This window comes from Buteo buteo, chromosome 13, assembly GCF_964188355.1.
Source record: "Buteo buteo chromosome 13, bButBut1.hap1.1, whole genome shotgun sequence".
Taxonomy (NCBI): Eukaryota; Metazoa; Chordata; class Aves; order Accipitriformes; family Accipitridae; genus Buteo; species Buteo buteo.
In genome coordinates this window covers 38,632,275-38,647,733 of record NC_134183.1, presented here as the reverse complement: position 1 = coordinate 38,647,733, position 15,459 = coordinate 38,632,275, and the positions used below count along the sequence as shown (strand labels likewise).

General features: G+C 44.9%; 1 protein-coding gene across 5 annotated transcripts in view; it reads left to right on the top strand.

Moving 5' to 3' along the window:
- CSNK1G1 (casein kinase 1 gamma 1) overlaps positions 1-15,459 on the top strand; it is a 110,335-nt gene that overhangs the window by 81,027 nt on the left and 13,849 nt on the right. For all 5 annotated transcript variants that reach the window (XR_012652847.1, XM_075045754.1, XM_075045752.1 and 2 more), the window contains 5 exons: positions 4,696-4,930; positions 7,063-7,148; positions 9,275-9,359; positions 11,566-11,714; positions 13,268-13,372. Coding sequence is in view for 4 of the 5 variants with exons in the window: in XM_075045754.1 (XP_074901855.1) it covers positions 4,696-4,930; positions 7,063-7,148; positions 9,275-9,359; positions 11,566-11,714; positions 13,268-13,372 (660 nt within the window). In the remaining variant the exon portion in view is untranslated. The remainder of the gene's footprint in view (positions 1-4,695; positions 4,931-7,062; positions 7,149-9,274; positions 9,360-11,565; positions 11,715-13,267; positions 13,373-15,459) is intronic.

Sequence of the window (15,459 nt, the reverse complement as noted above, 5' to 3'; positions counted from 1 at the left end):
TCTCTGGAGGCGGAGGAAGGAAAGGTCTGCCATGGATGTCTTTGCACTTGTTGGAGCAGCAATGCTGGCAGCTGGGGTGTCCTGAGCTAGTAGGCTGTTAAGTGTCTATTTCTTTGTCCCCTAGATCTTTCTCCCCAACCCTGCATGTAATGATCCCCATGATTTTAGGAGCATCCAGTCCCTTTTCTGCTGTTTGCATGGTTCCTTGCCACTGCCGGCTCAGCCCGACAGCAGCCAGCTGCTGCTTTCAAGGTCTCACTTAGCTTTCCTCTCGGCCCTCTCCCTCCTTAAGCCTGAATGCTGCTGCAGCACATCTCTGACCTCTACATGTGTGCTGTGTGCTAAAACTAGGCAGGAGCTTTGGATGTGGTGCGGTGGCATTTGGATCTCCTTTTTTTGTGTCCAGTGGTCAATTTTTAGTCAGAGGCATCTCTGAAAGATGTTTTTTAATAAGCATAAGTGCTTGGCTGGTCTTACTTAGCTTGACAGGTAGCAGCATCTCAGGACTGGAGTGGATCCTTTAACCCTACAGATGTTAGAAGAAAGAGAAGCCCTCTAGGAGAAACAAATATATCATCATTGTTTTAAGGAGTGTCACTTGTGATTATGGGAGAATTTAAATGTGGTTTTACATGAAGAAGACTCTCCTGGCTGAAGGAGATAGAGACCAGATGATAATGAGTCTTCAAGAAGGAGAGCCTGTTTTGGAATCTTTTCAGATAAGATGATGCAGTAGGAAGGTCTGCCTCAGCTGGGGGATGAGCCACACAGCCCTCAGGTTTGTCACTAGGCTTGCATGTTCTTCTGGTAAGCATGCATTGTGTTCAGAGCTTTGGCAGCAGCTTATCAAACACAGCTTGAGTCGAATCAGAAACACTTTTGGTCTCATGCACTATTTCATACCTTTCCATGAAAACCTGCATTGAAGGAGTCCTCCGTTTTCCCTCCCAGTGGAAATTTTCCAGCTCTGTTACTGCTGTAACTTGTGTGTCTCCGAAGCTTCATGTTGCTCTGCTAAGAGCATCAAACTGGAACTGCTTCCTCCATCCGCCGTGTGCAGCTGCATAGATCAAGTGGTTGATGTTCCTGAACAGAGCAAAGCTTGGCAATTAAAAACCTGTTCACTAACATCAGTCCCTGAAGCCCATAAATCAGAAGTCATCTTAGGGCTTTGCAGAGCTGACTTAGTGTTTGGGCTGGGGGAGAATGTTTTTTTATTCTGGCTTCAATTTTTCACTCTTGGCTATGTCCAACGTGTGCAATGCTCATTGACAACTCAGTTTTGTCAGGAGTAAATGTTATTTTCACCCTTGCTTTAAGTGCTTGCTGTCAGAGACAAGGTCCATTGTGCCAGGTAATGGATGTGGACCAAGTCATGGTGAAACGTTTTTTGACTGGTGACCATCAAAATGGGCTTGCATAAGAGACACCAAAACAGCCTTTAAACAGGAGAAATTTTTTCATCTCTGCTGATCTGATCTATACATATTCAAGCAGGTGATGTGTGGAATAAGGGCTCAGATTTATTGGGAGGGTCTAAAGATAGGATTGCCATCAAGATCAGATCCTTAAGAGTTACCTTTTAGGGGGAAAAGGGATTATTGCACTTGCTTCCTTGGCAGAGAAAGGAAAATAAACGCATGGGTTTCTTTGGCATCTGGTTAAATGTCACAAATATCCTCTTATTTCTCAGCCACAGAGCAGGGGTCCTGTTGTGTACCAGGGGATGCTCTCCCCTCCTAGGGGTTTCTCCAGCATCTGAAATGGAGATCTATGGCTCCGAAGATGAACTTGGCCAGCCATGGCCATGGAAATCCTGCTTTAAATCACAAGCAGTCTTCCATCCACCCCTAGTGTTCCTGTGTCCTATAATAAAATGCCATAGTCTGTTCTTATTACTGTTAAACTAACAGAGCAGATGTTAACACTGCTTCGCAGTCACTGTTTTTCCAGTGTAAAAGCAATTCCAACAGTTAGTCCCAGCTCCTTGCAGTGGTTTCTCTGTCCATAGAAGAATTAATGCATGGACATTAGAACCTGTAGTTCAAACACGAAGGAGTGGGCACCGTGTCTCTGCATCCAGCACATTTCTGGGATGGAAACTCCACTTCTCCACTTCTTCAGCTGTGCAGTGGGTTTGAGTCAGGCTAAGGTCGTGCTGCACCAGCACTGCTGTTTTCTTCTCAGGCAGCAAGCCTAGAAGGGCAATGCAGCGCAGATAGTCACCAGCTCCCCATCACTAGCAGCCACAAGCAGGGCAAGTGTCTTGGCAGGGTGAATAAAGCATGGAGGCTACTCCAGGAAACATCTTTCTGACTTCAAGAGCGTCTTTCAGCGGTCGTTGGCTGTGCGCAGCTCTCCGGCAGCACATATGAAGTATCCAGGCAGGTGGAAGTAAAGAAAAAGGAATATGAAAGACCCAACAGCATCTGTGTGTGTGGTGGAAGCAAAAAAGGCAGACAAATGAGTATCTCTAAGTGTTGCTGGCGTGTATCGGTTCATCTGACATCTCAACTGTCCAAGTTGTTGTCCTGGCCAATGCAACTTGCTGTGAGTTTTTAAGGAACAAAAAAAAAAAGCTTTTTTCAGATTGTGTAATTGCTGTTGGCCGTTTCAACAATGGAGCTTCTCTGGTAGCAGGGACAAATCAAATGAGCCAGTCAGGCTCTGTTTGAAAGGTTATTATGTATGGAGAGGCGGGGAAACACTTTGTTCCAGTTTTAAGGGTTGCATCTTAATTTGAATTGCCTCCTGACATATCTTTTTGTCTTCCAACCTGCTGCTGTGTCCTCTAGGTGATTCAAAGCGTGAAGAATGGCTGAAGTGCAGAGCATCTGCTCTGTTCTGCATCATCCTGTAATTGATTAGAAATAATGGCTGTTAGCTGTGAAACCCATTTTCTCAGTGCATTGAAATAAATCGCTACTTACAGGGGAGGGGAATGGCAACATGTGCTGTTACCTTCTTTGAAGAGCCTTTGAGCAAGTCCTGTTTTTTAAGACTGATTCACCTGCAGTCAATTTTTTCCTGTCTGCTGCCTTCCCTGTACAGCATTTTTTATTTTGCAAGGAGTGCTGCCCCCTCCTGCCTGTTACTTCTTTCTGGGTGGTAGAAATGCAGCAGATTTTCCTTAAAAATAAGGTATCTGATAAACCTCTGGGAGCGGGATGGAGTGATCACACGCATCTGGAGCTTTCCACCAGGTGTGGATCCAACATCTGTGAAGAGAAAGAGAGATCGGGGTTTGCCAGCTGAAAATGCATCCGGATTCAGAGCAAGAAGCCAAAGAGCAGTCAGGGTCTGTCAGCCCAACGGTGCTCGTGGTTGAGGCAAGCAGGGTGGCTGGAAGGACTGACGTGGGGTTACTGCTGCCTGGGCAGCTGCTCAGCTGGGGGAAAAGCTGGCTTGGTGATCCAGAGCTCCAGCCTGCCCTGTGCGGGAGGCACGGACCCGTCCTGCCAGTATTGACCCAGTGCAGAACGGCTCAGTAACTAGCAAGTCCCCGCAGGGAGCTCCCTGGGGGGTGACCAGCCGGTGGCTCTCACCTTAGATGTTCCCCAGATCTGATAGCATCACACTGCAAGGTCCACCGCAATGGTGCGGCAGTGACCTCTGCGGACTGGTGCTCGTTAGTGCAAAATTTGGAGATTGCGAGAGCTTTGCAATGGTTTCGTAGTGTTGCAAGCCTGCATGCAGACAGGTAGATTCTAAAGATGTTTCCAAAGAAGCATCTTGCTCAAAAAAGCCACCATGCCCTACAGCACGCAGGGCAGCTGCGGACCAGGATGGCCATAAAAGGGAATTCACATGTTTTCATTTAAAACCTAAAAAGCAAATTAAAAGGTAATAAATTAAGTGAAATTGTGAGTTATTTCCAATTGGAATCATCTATTAAGTTAGGAACTCAAAGGAGAACTGCTCGGCAACATATTCAGACTTTATCTGCAAGATTTTTAGTTTCAAAAGCAGTATTAATGATGAGTGTCTGAATAAGCATTGTTAGAGGGGAGATGGCCCTCCATCACCTTGGAATTGGGGTTCCTGCCCTTTTAGCTTCCCTTTTCAGTCATACTGCCAGAACAAAGTTAGTCAAAAGCTGAAAAATACTCTAGCTATTCCTAGTTGACAACCGATGAGGTTAATTATTATTTTTAGTCAGCGTTGAGGATCGTAAGGCTTCCGCCTGCCCAAAAATCCCCCTCCATGAAGAATCTGGCGTGTCTAAGACAACATATGGGTCGAGGGAGGAAGGTGGTAAGACACAGAGCAACAAGGGAAGGCTGTGGGCAAGGGAAGAGATCTTGGTAACCAGTTTAGTATGTTTAAAATCAATACAAAAAGGCTGCTTGCAATTCCCTGTGGCATCCTTCCAAGAGCTGTGTCCTGGTGGTAACGTTTCAGAAACAGTCTTTGCAATTTCTGTAGGAATAAAGTCAGAGAGTGCAGTATGGTAGCCAGAGAAGGGAGGAGATGACAAATTCCTTTTCCAACTCTGCATCGAAGGACGTGACCCAGCTCCGATCATAACTGCTGCCTTGGTCCATCCGTTGTTGTGTTTCTTGTAGAGCAGCTGAAATCTGAGATAGCACTGAGCCGAGGCTCAGTGATGGGCTAACAAAACCTCGCTGCCTCATTAGATGGGAGAGCATGGTAGATGGTCTGCTCATGAATAACTTTTGCCTCATTGTTTTGCAGATATCTCGAATGGAGTACGTGCATTCGAAGAACCTCATCTACCGAGATGTCAAGCCAGAAAACTTCCTTATTGGCCGGCAAGGCAATAAGAAAGAGCACGTCATTCACATCATAGACTTTGGATTGGCAAAGGAGTACATTGATCCGGAAACCAAAAAACACATACCTTACAGGGAACACAAGAGCTTAACTGGAACAGCGCGATACATGTCCATCAACACTCATCTTGGCAAAGGTCTGTTGGAGGGAGCTTGCCATGCCGAGTCCTGTAGGCCTCTGACAGTAGCTTGGCTTATGGCTCTCTCATGCCTTTCAAGCTATTTGTAAACCTCTTGATGCCCTGATGCTGTTTACAGTTGTGAGGCTTTTTTTCCCCCTTTTGAGGAACTGAGACAGCTGAAATGTTGGAAGCCTCGTAATTACAGTTTTTATTAGGAATAAATAACTGGTAGCAACCCTGCACTGTTACAAGCCAGTAGGCGGGTAGTAATTGCTGCACTAAATGATGACCAAATAGATTTTTATAGCACAGCTCAGTACCGGTACCTTCCAGTTTCAGGTGTTAGAGTTGGATGTTCCCTGACCTAATAATTGGTTAGAGAAAATTAATGATTTAACTAATTTTAAATCTGGCTTTCATCTCCTCTCCTCACTGTCTTCTTTCATACCAGAAGATTACATTTCTGTGGCTGAAAGGCAAAAAACCTTATTAAATGTTTATATTCACTTAAACTCATAAGAGCAGTAAGATAATGGAATTTGAGTAGTCTCCCAGCTATGAGATCAAGGCATTGCTGGCTTTCATGTCTCTTGGAGAGCTTGCTCTCTTTGGGGAGTAAGGAGGGATAAGCCCAACTTCTATTTTTGGAAAACCTGGTGAAGAGTCAGGAAGGGATGGAGGAATGAGAAGTCACAGTGGGAGCAGGCTCAGGAGCTGCTGGTGCCAGGGATGCACTCTGTGGGTGGATGGGGAAAGAAGATCTGCTTGCATTTGAAGTACATCACGTGCCTTCTTTAGGACCCTTTTCCCTGCAGGTTTTGCAGCTCACGCCACAGCTCCTGTGGGGGAAGAGGTGGTTCTGGGCGGGTGTATTTGAGAAGGAAAAGGTTGGCTACTAGCTGTGCAGGGGCCTGTCTCTGCCCAGAAGGGTTTTGTGGGGCTGGTGCTTTGCTGGTGGGGCCAGCCCAGGTGGAGTCGGCCCCCTCATATTTCAGGACCGAGCAAAGTGAAGGAGTCTGATTGCAGTTTTTCTGAAAGATGAGTGCACTCAACCATCTTCTCGGGAAGTTCATCTGCATCGTTGCACTAAATTACCCAGGACATCCTCTTTTTTTTCCATTTTTACAGCTATATTAAGGTAACCTGCTGGAACTCTCATCTCAATTCCCTTCTGCTGAGTGTTCTCACACCCAGCATCTTTTGAGGGTTAAATTTGCTGCTGCTTTTGAAGGAGAGTCATGCTGGGCAAAGAGCTGCGTTTTTCTCCTCTTACAGATGATGCAGCAACAGGGACAGCTCACACGCAGTTTGTCGTGGCGTGTGGGCTGCATGAATAGATCTGCTCTGGATTGCGGCTGTGGAGCACGTTATTTGCTTGCAGGTGGAGATTCGGAGGAGAGGAGGTTGCATCAAATCAATCTGCAAGTTCAGTGAACCCAAGTCTGCACAATACAGCCCAGCACAGCAGCAGTCCCATGCTGTTGCACTCCAGATTTGTTGTTCTGTCCTGTATCCTCCCCTGGGTTTGTCAATACAGTTTGGTAGATTATTTTAAGGATGCTTTTTCCCTTTGGCTTGAGGCCCCTTTTCCCCCCTCTCATTTATAATCAACATCTGCATGGCAACAGCAGCAAGTGTTTCACAAGGAAAAGCAGTGCTAGAAGAAGCTATTTTTGATCCGCTCTGACGTGATGAGCTGCAGAAGCAATTGGAAAAGGGTTGGCACTATGCAACATGGTAGTTCCCTGCAGCTGGTTGCAAGCATCCCCTGCCTGTTCCTGTGTAGTTTAGAGGAAATAACGTAGTCCAGCACCACATTGCAGGTGCACCGTTGGTGCTGGTGGTCCAGAGAACTGGGGAACTGCTTTATTCCTCTGTGATTAATACTTCCACCTCTTATCCATTCTACCTAAGGCTGGGCAGTATGTCTTACAGCTCCTGTGTTATCTCGTGCCTTCTAGCTGATCTTTTCTTTACATATTTTATGGGGTTTTGTGGTTCTAGGTGGTTTTGCACAAGATCTGAGCTACAGACAGCAAGGGAACTTCTCTGTGATAACTTTATCTCAGAAATAGGTGTGGCTACTGATCAGATCTCAGATCCATTTCTACAGCTGCAGCAATAATTTGTCATCTCTTCTGTTCTAGAGCAAAGTCGTCGAGACGACTTGGAAGCCCTCGGCCATATGTTTATGTATTTCCTCCGAGGCAGTCTGCCCTGGCAAGGATTGAAGGTAGGTTTGAGCTTTAGGTTTTGCCCTTTGAAACTTTGGTCTCCGCCCAAATGAGAATCTGATGGGGGAAACATTTGCAAAATCCAGCCATAAACACTGTCCTCTCCTTTGTGTCCTTGAAGTCTAATGACAAGGCGTTAGCTTTACCTACAGGAAAGACTTTAAGTTAGAAATATGTTACCTGTCCCTTCAAGTTACCATTAGCTTAGCTGAATTGGTACAAGTCTGGAGAGAAGATTCAGCAGAGGCAGATGAGCAGCTCGGACAGGGACGGCAATGAGAGAGCTGTTGAGCTGTTGGAGCAGCTTTGCTGTAACACGAAGCTACCCTGAGCTGGAGTGCGACTGGGACAGAGTAGTTGTTTATGAAATTCCGGTTACAGCACACAATCCCCCAGCTGCATCTGTGGAACGTGTTTATAACGGGAGCAGTTTGATGGTTTTAGATGTGCAGATGGACTTCAGCTTGAAAAACTGGTTTTTTGGCAGAAGTATTGAGCTTGGCTTCACTCCAGAGACACTGGACACTCAGTGCTTTGAAGTTTATGAAATGTCATGTACAATGTGGAGGGCTGCAAGCAATTGAGTTACAGCAACTGCAGCTAACATCCGTCAGCTGAATTAACTAGTAGTAAGTCATTTGCTGGCTCTGAAGTTTTTGGTAGCTGCATCTTCACTTCTCCATCACTTTCCTGATGATTAAGCTACTGTGTTCGACTTTGCAATTGCAGTGAATGAAGGGATCAAATTTGATCAGGTTAGGAGAAGGCTTATTAATGAAGACAATAATTCCTGTTAGACCTGTTAGTACTGTTGCACAAGGGAGACAAGCTTTTGGGCTCGCAAGCAGCTCAGCAGAGTGCTGCTACGGTCAGTGACAGTGGCTTGCATGATAGACCTTGTTAAGCTGTTTTGTCACCATCTAACCAGAGTTAGTCTCAGTTTATCAGACATGTGCCAGAAATGTTGGTGGCAACTCATAAAAGCGAAGAAAGGGTTTTTCAAGCATGAAAGTGACTGTGAAAGAAATCAGAATCTCTCTGACTTTAAGTTCACACCTGTGTAAGCGTGTGTTATTCTGTTACATATTTTGTTTCAGGCTTAGTTGAAGTCATCTGCTTTAAATTAATCCTGTAAATTATTCTAAAATAATTCCAGGTTTAGACAAGGTTCTACAAAACTTCCTCAGTTCAGTGCTGAACTTGATAAGAATTAGCTGACTGCTTCTTGAAGTCCTGCATTTCTTTAGCTCCAGAACAAACACAGACTCTTCAGCTTGATCTAGAATATGGCAGCTTCACTATTCTAGGTTTCCTCAGCTTACACTTTTGGTCTATACTGTCAAAGCTAACGTCTTGAGAGAACATCTTATGATGCTAGTTATGCTGCTGCCAGGTCTAACTGGCATATTTTGAAATGGAGGCAATAAAACCTGTTCTTAGGGTGCCAACTGGAGCAGAGTTCTCTGCTTCAGGGGGGATTTAGGTGGGAAATCTAAAATGAAAATTGTTTAATTTTCTTGATGACCAGATGTTTAATCAGTGCTGTCTAAGAGATAGACAGTTTGGGAGAGGCAGTATTGGAGTAACATGGGATTTGGGAGAAGTGTGACTGATGTAAACTAGTTATCTGTGTGGTAGCATTCTATTATACACAGAAAAACCCAAATTGCTGTTGCAATTTATCTGCTTTTACAGTTGTTTATGAAGGCATCTTGGTTGCCAGTGGCTCTAAGCCTAGGACAGGATACTGATGTGCAATCATAGTACATGCGGCTTTGTTTTCTTATCCCATGAAAGCTTCCCTATACGGTCCTCAGGACTGGGCTGGTAAGATATTAGCCTTGTAAGATGCTAACAAGTGTCCTTCCTTCCAAGTACTGAAGATGTTTTCAATGTGTCCCTGGATATTCTTTGCCGATAGCACGTAAAATGTATAGTGAGAATTACCACATGGTAAGACAGTATTCCTAATAGCGTAGGCTAGGATGCAGTTCAGTTACAAGTGACATCTTCTGATACCACCCAGACTCGGTATTAAATACCTTGTTTTTCTTCCCATACAGCATGTCGTTTATCACATGGTTGAACTCTTTCTCCACAACTGTTTTGTCTTTGTGCGCTACAGGCTGACACCTTAAAAGAGAGGTATCAGAAGATTGGGGACACAAAGAGAAACACTCCGGTGGAAGTTCTCTGTGAGAACTTTCCAGGTAAAGCCCTAATGGGACCATCCGAGTGCAGTTGGAGGTGGACATACCTTGTTAAATAATGACAGTTCTGAGCTCCTCTGGCAGAAAGTATTTGGATGATATGTATCCATTATGTTGTTCCTTAAGCTGGCAAACAACTGGAGCTGCTGCTATAAATTAGCAGGGCCTGAGGGCTTGTGGCTGTGGCTTAAAATAAGCATAACTTTTCTCATCAAGGAGGCTAGATAATGCTCAAGTGCCTGGTGTTCCTGCTTTGTTTCTTGGCCTCCTTCCAAAAGAAGGCCTTGTTATTTTCCCTCTCCCAAGTGACCATGTTGGATCTACTGAGTTAATTCTTTTCCAAATTGAAGGGTTTACAGGTGTTAAAATTGTAGGTGGCCAGCTTAGAAGATGGGATGATGTGTCTGTCCTTGAATTCCACCTTCTGACAGCAGTTTTAAGGAGAGTGTTACTAACGATGTGCTTCTAGCCAAGCCCAGTGCCTTTTCTCCAGTTAAACAAAAGTCCACCTTGAGCTGGGAGAGCAGAGTGCAAAGTTAAAGTCCTCCCCAGGTACCCTGCGGCCTTCACAGAGTGGGGTTTTTTTGGTGATTTTTGAAATCCTGACACCAAGGAGAGCACCCGGGTCCCCAGGATTAGTCCCATTCCTGTGGGAGCTGTTGTGTCACATGGCTCTTTCCCAGCATGAGGAGCAGCAAGCCCGGAAGGGGATCATTGTTCACTCAAGTCATGCTAATTCCCCAGACTTATTTGCATCCAAAATCCACCTAGTTCCAAGCAGAACAGCTTCAGGTTGGCCATTCTCAGCTTTTTCCCCCAATACTCCTTCCTCAGAGCTCAGTCACACCTGCAGGTCTCGGCTAAAGGGAGATGAGAGAATTTATTTCTGTTCCTTGCTCATCTGAAACCTGTTGGTTGTCCACCTTTCAGAGATAGTAGCAGGAAGAGGGGATTACCTTTCTTCTCCTTTTTTTTCCTGTTTTACCTCCATGTGACATGGAAGCTGCAAGCCAGAGACAGAATTAAGTATCGATAAGAAATGCTGTTCTTATTTTTATTAGCTAAAGGCAAAAACCATGCTGGTGTATCAGTTGTACTGCAGTACACAGACTCACGCCTTGTACTGAGCTCTGCTCACATTCTACCTTGGCTTAGGTGTGAGCCAAGGGAGAGCTGGGAAGGGGCAGGACATGAGTTACCAGGGCTCAGTTCTCTGTGCATGCAAAGTACGACCCAGATGCAGGAAAGCAATTAATTAGCTTAACATCTAACACTGTTCTGTGTGTGCCAGGTAAATTAACATTGGACCCTCCCCTTCTAAGTCTTGTTTTGAATATTCAAGGCTATGACTGAGGTAATGATGCTGGACAGCACAGTACTTTGCAGAGCCAGACCCTAGTTGTTGCTGGAGCTCAGGGGTGCCATGGGGTGCCCACCAGCATCTCTTGCTTTCCTTCCCCAGATGAAATCGCTGTGGCTATTTTAAATGTCTGTATAAGCAGATATACATGTGAGCATCCTGTTGGCAGGTTCAGTGAGCTGGCATTTATTGTACAGTGTGTTTTAGCGTTTGTTTTTATACAAATGTATAGAATAAAACTAGCTGTGGAACTCAGATTTCAGGTGGAGCAGCAGCTCTCTGGAGCAAAGGTAGGACTTCCATCTTTCCTTGAGAAGTGTTTGAATTGATTTGCATTGTGGACTATTACTAAAACCCACTACTTTTATAGGAAAAGCTAGAGGTAGCACTGGCAGACCAGACAATTCTCTCACAGCGTGTCGCTCAATGCTAAAACACAGACCTTAGTTTATAACAACTCATTCAGAAGATTCAGAATAAAAGCAGACTATTACTAGACTCTGGGCCGGGCAAGAGGGCTCTGGAAAGCTAAGTGAGATTCATCTAGCAATAAAAGACTGTTGACTAGGTCACTGAGGGTGAAGACTTGTTGGATATCCTCAGCTTCTGTCAATCCGCATGGCTCAGCTGAACTTAGCAGAGCCTGAACAACTCACATCACTGGTCATCTGGCCCTCAGCCCAACTTTAAGCATCAACTTTGAGCCTAGTGCCATGGGAAAGCCTTGCTGCAGTTAATTGAAAAGCATATTTCCAGTGTGTGTGTTGGCTCTGAGAGGCTTGTAAGTGACAAAGCTCATTTGCGAGCAGAACTGACGCTGCTACTTTTTTCCCCCTTTTCCAACAGAGGAGATGGCCACGTACCTCCGTTATGTTCGGCGATTAGACTTCTTTGAGAGACCAGACTACGATTATTTACGAACCATCTTCACAGAGCTGTTTGAAAAGAAAGGCTACACCTTTGACTACGCCTATGACTGGGTCGGCAGGCCAATTGTAAGTTGTCCCTGCAAAATGCAGTGCCTTGCCTTCCAGGTGCTGCTTCCCCACCACCTGGCTCTTTGTTCCTGATAATCCCAATTAATGCTGGTGAGCTTAGGATCAAATCTTTCACTTCTGTTCTCTAGCTAACATGGGCTCAACATAGTGAGATGTCCTGACATTATGTTCAGGGGGTTCTTGCAGTGCCTTGAAGTTCCCCTAAGGGACACAGGGCCCCTTCCCACCTCTTTGGGCTTGCCCTGGTGAGGCATTCAAGCCTGATTTTCCTACTTGTGGCAATGAACATGACGAGGCTTAATTTCCTCTAGTCTAGCACAGGATTTGAGACCAATGTCTAAAGACATCCATCTCAAAGCAGGAGGGCGTACTTGCTACCTCAGCACTGAATGGTGGAAGACCTCCTTAATGGTCGAGTTCTCATCAAGACGTATGGGACACTAGGCAGAGCTCTGATGAATGGTCAGTGAATAGTAACAGCAAACCAGTTCTGCACTCAAAAGATCTTGGGGTTTACCCTACTCTGGAGGCTGAACCAGCTCTTTATAGCACATGGCAAGGAAATGTGGGAGTAACCAAACTCTATTTAGCAGTTCCATGACACCAGGTGGACCATAATCATGATCTCATTGCATTGCTTCTATTGTCAAAAGCCATTTATACTCAAGCCAACCTTGGCCAAAAGATATGTCATGGGGCAATCTGACAGAAAAGTCTAAAGCTCTTCCGCTGGCTGCCTGTCGCTTGTGTTTTGTGTCATTCTGCTGATAGCATTCTTGCTAATGGCCAGTCACCACACACTGGCAATGGCAAAGGCATCTGTAAATTAATTGTCACTCGTGCCAGATCAAATGCCTTCAGTACTAAACTTGGTACTGTTGCCAGTGATTTACCATCCCAACTATATTTAGCTTTACCAATGTTTACTGTGCCCAAAACAATTCATCTTCATAAGAAATCATTCCCTTTGTGAATCATGATTTTTCTCCTCATTTTTGTTTAACTACAAAAGCAATTGATAAAAAGCACCTTGTAAGACAAGCATGCTATTGCTGACAACTGCAGTGGTTGCTATGGAGATTCTGATGTTGTGAGCAGGGATTATGACTTTGGTGAGAATAGAGCAGATGAAGCTTTAATTTTAACACATCCTGTTTCTATGCAAGCATGATTTTTAAAAGTGACAAGACGATGAGATGAGGAAAACAAGTCTGTATATTTTCAGTTGTAATAATCCTATGTGAGACTCATTAGGTGTGGTGTGACACCAATACAGATATCTAACTATATCTTTTACATTAATTTTTATACAAGACGTTTGGTGCTGGTGTCCAGCATCAAATCCCATACCCATGAAATCACGGGGATTTTATAGCCCTGGCTGTAATTTTCCTTGGTTATTGTCAGTACCTTTGGGCAGTGTTTTGATGTTTTCCTGCTTCTACCCGATGGGAGCCAGCCTGTCAAGTTAGGTTTGTGCATGCATGTGTTGAGAGAGCGAGCAGCATCTTCAGCATTGGCTTCATCCTAACAAACGCCTTGTTTTCCAGCCTACTCCAGTAGGATCTGTTCACGTAGATTCTGGGACGTCTGCAGTAACAAGAGACAGCCATGTCCATAGGGATCGACCATCGCAGCAGGCCCTTCGCAATCAGGTGCGTTGCTCACAACTGCTTCAGCAATGCCACATTGTTTGGCACCTGTCTGAATTCCTCTTGGACCGGACAAGCAGAAGCTGTACACCATTAGAGGTGGCTGGGGCTGATTCTTGCCTTGGTCATGGCAAGCACAATTCCTGCTGAATATAGAGACTGTGATTTGAGCAGAATTTTGTCAGAGCAACAGGTTGCTGAAATACTGTATCAGCCAGTGGAATTCCTTGGGTTTGTGAACCAAATGGAGTACAATTTGGAATGGGTCATTTTTCTGTAGTTTGTGGGTAAGCTGTTTAAGTCAACAATCCAGCCTGGTCAGACTGCCTGACCTACCTGGCCAACAATGTTCTTTTGGGTGCTTTTACTCGTAGCACATGGACCGTGGTGTAGACCAATTGTGGCGATGGCAGCATGCCCCCAGGTGCCCCATTCCGATAGACTGTGCGGCTGCAGTAAGGATGTGTGTGTCCCATGTATGCACAATATATCCTTCTCAGGGTGTCCAGTTCACGGTGTGAGTGTTGCAGAGCATAAAGGACTGTCATGGTAGGGTCCTTTGGGGAGGCTGGGCATCGTGGTCCAGATGAACTGCCAGTTTTTGAATTTGAATTTCCCCATGTTTTCCTTTCTAGTTGTAATATTTTGTTGGTGTTGAGAGTTTGGATTTTCTGTATTAACAGAACTGATCAGAAGTTCAGTAGATCTCCAACTGCCGGCTCCTAGCTAGAGCTGTTGGTGCTCTTACTTCCCAGTGAGTGGTTCTGGGCTCGCTCTGCTCCTCTAACCGCTGTGTGCCGTTCTAGCTCTTTGTCTGCTGTCTCTGCTCCCACTCAGCTTGCACGAGCTGGGGTTCGTGGGTGCAGAATCGAGTGTGAGATGTAATAACCTGTCTGGGCTCAGCTTTCCTTGTTCCATGCAGCTGGGCTCTGAATGGTAGAGCAGCTAACATAGACTAGAATACATCTCAAGCCATCAGCTACAATCAGGATGAATACCCCTCGTTAGAAGCGTTGCTTGTAGGAAGCTGGATTGTTTGAAGCACGTGTGCAGTACTGTATTTATGCATGCTGATTAGTGTGGACTGGTTTGTGAGTACTAGTAAAATAATCTGCTTTAACGTATTGCCTGATTAATGCATTAACCCCCCTTTTTTGGGTGGCAGTCTCTAGTGGTCCGCTTTGACAACAGACCTTCACGCTGTGTACGTATGAGGCATCTTGTTTCCTTTAACGGACAATGACGCCTGGCTTCATTTTCAAGCATGTTATTTCACAAATTATAGTACGTAGCCCAAAGAAATCTGTCCTAGTCCCAAAATATTATGCAGGCAGCCTTCAGTCCTTATTCTTCTGAGCCTCACAAATAGTCTTGATGCTGTATTGCATAGCAGCTTTTGTCACCTATTTTGTCCACCTAAACATTACTTAGGATGCTGAATTATTAAATATTCCAGTATGCAGAGAAAATCAGTTTCTTCTCACCAAAACATAAACAGCTCTCTTCCAAGGGATGTTCCTTTTAAGTATTGAGCAAACCATTTCTCTAAAGGAAAAAAGTAGAAAAAATAAACATCTAGAGCAGTGAATTGGAGGCCTGGGTTTGGGTCAAGTGACTGCCTTGATCTCCAGATTTAATTGCTTTATTTTTTCCCCAGGTATAATAACTGCAGATTCTCTTTTATAATATTTGGTTGCCACTAAAGACACTGATGAGACAGTGATTTCCTTTTTGTAGCTTTTTTCTTCTAGGAAGTGAAGATACTTAACTATCCAAGATGAGTGAGCCCTTCCCCCTCTGTCTTTAGGTGCCAGTCTTGTCTTGTAATTTGGTAGCTGGTAGGAAGGTGATGAGTGTTAATGGGAACTTGATGCTCTCAAATTTCATGGGCATCACTTCCTCAGTGTCACAGCTTGGGTTGCGATTTGGGTGGCTCAGCTCAAGCCTACTTCAAAACCAGCTTGTCACGTACTTGGCTGTAGAGCTAAAAGAGAAAAAGATCTCTCTCTTGTGGCTACCAGAGTCTTTCCTAGAAACTGCTTCCAGGCTCCTAGGCAGCAGCTTGCTTCTCCTAACGTTTACATAGCATG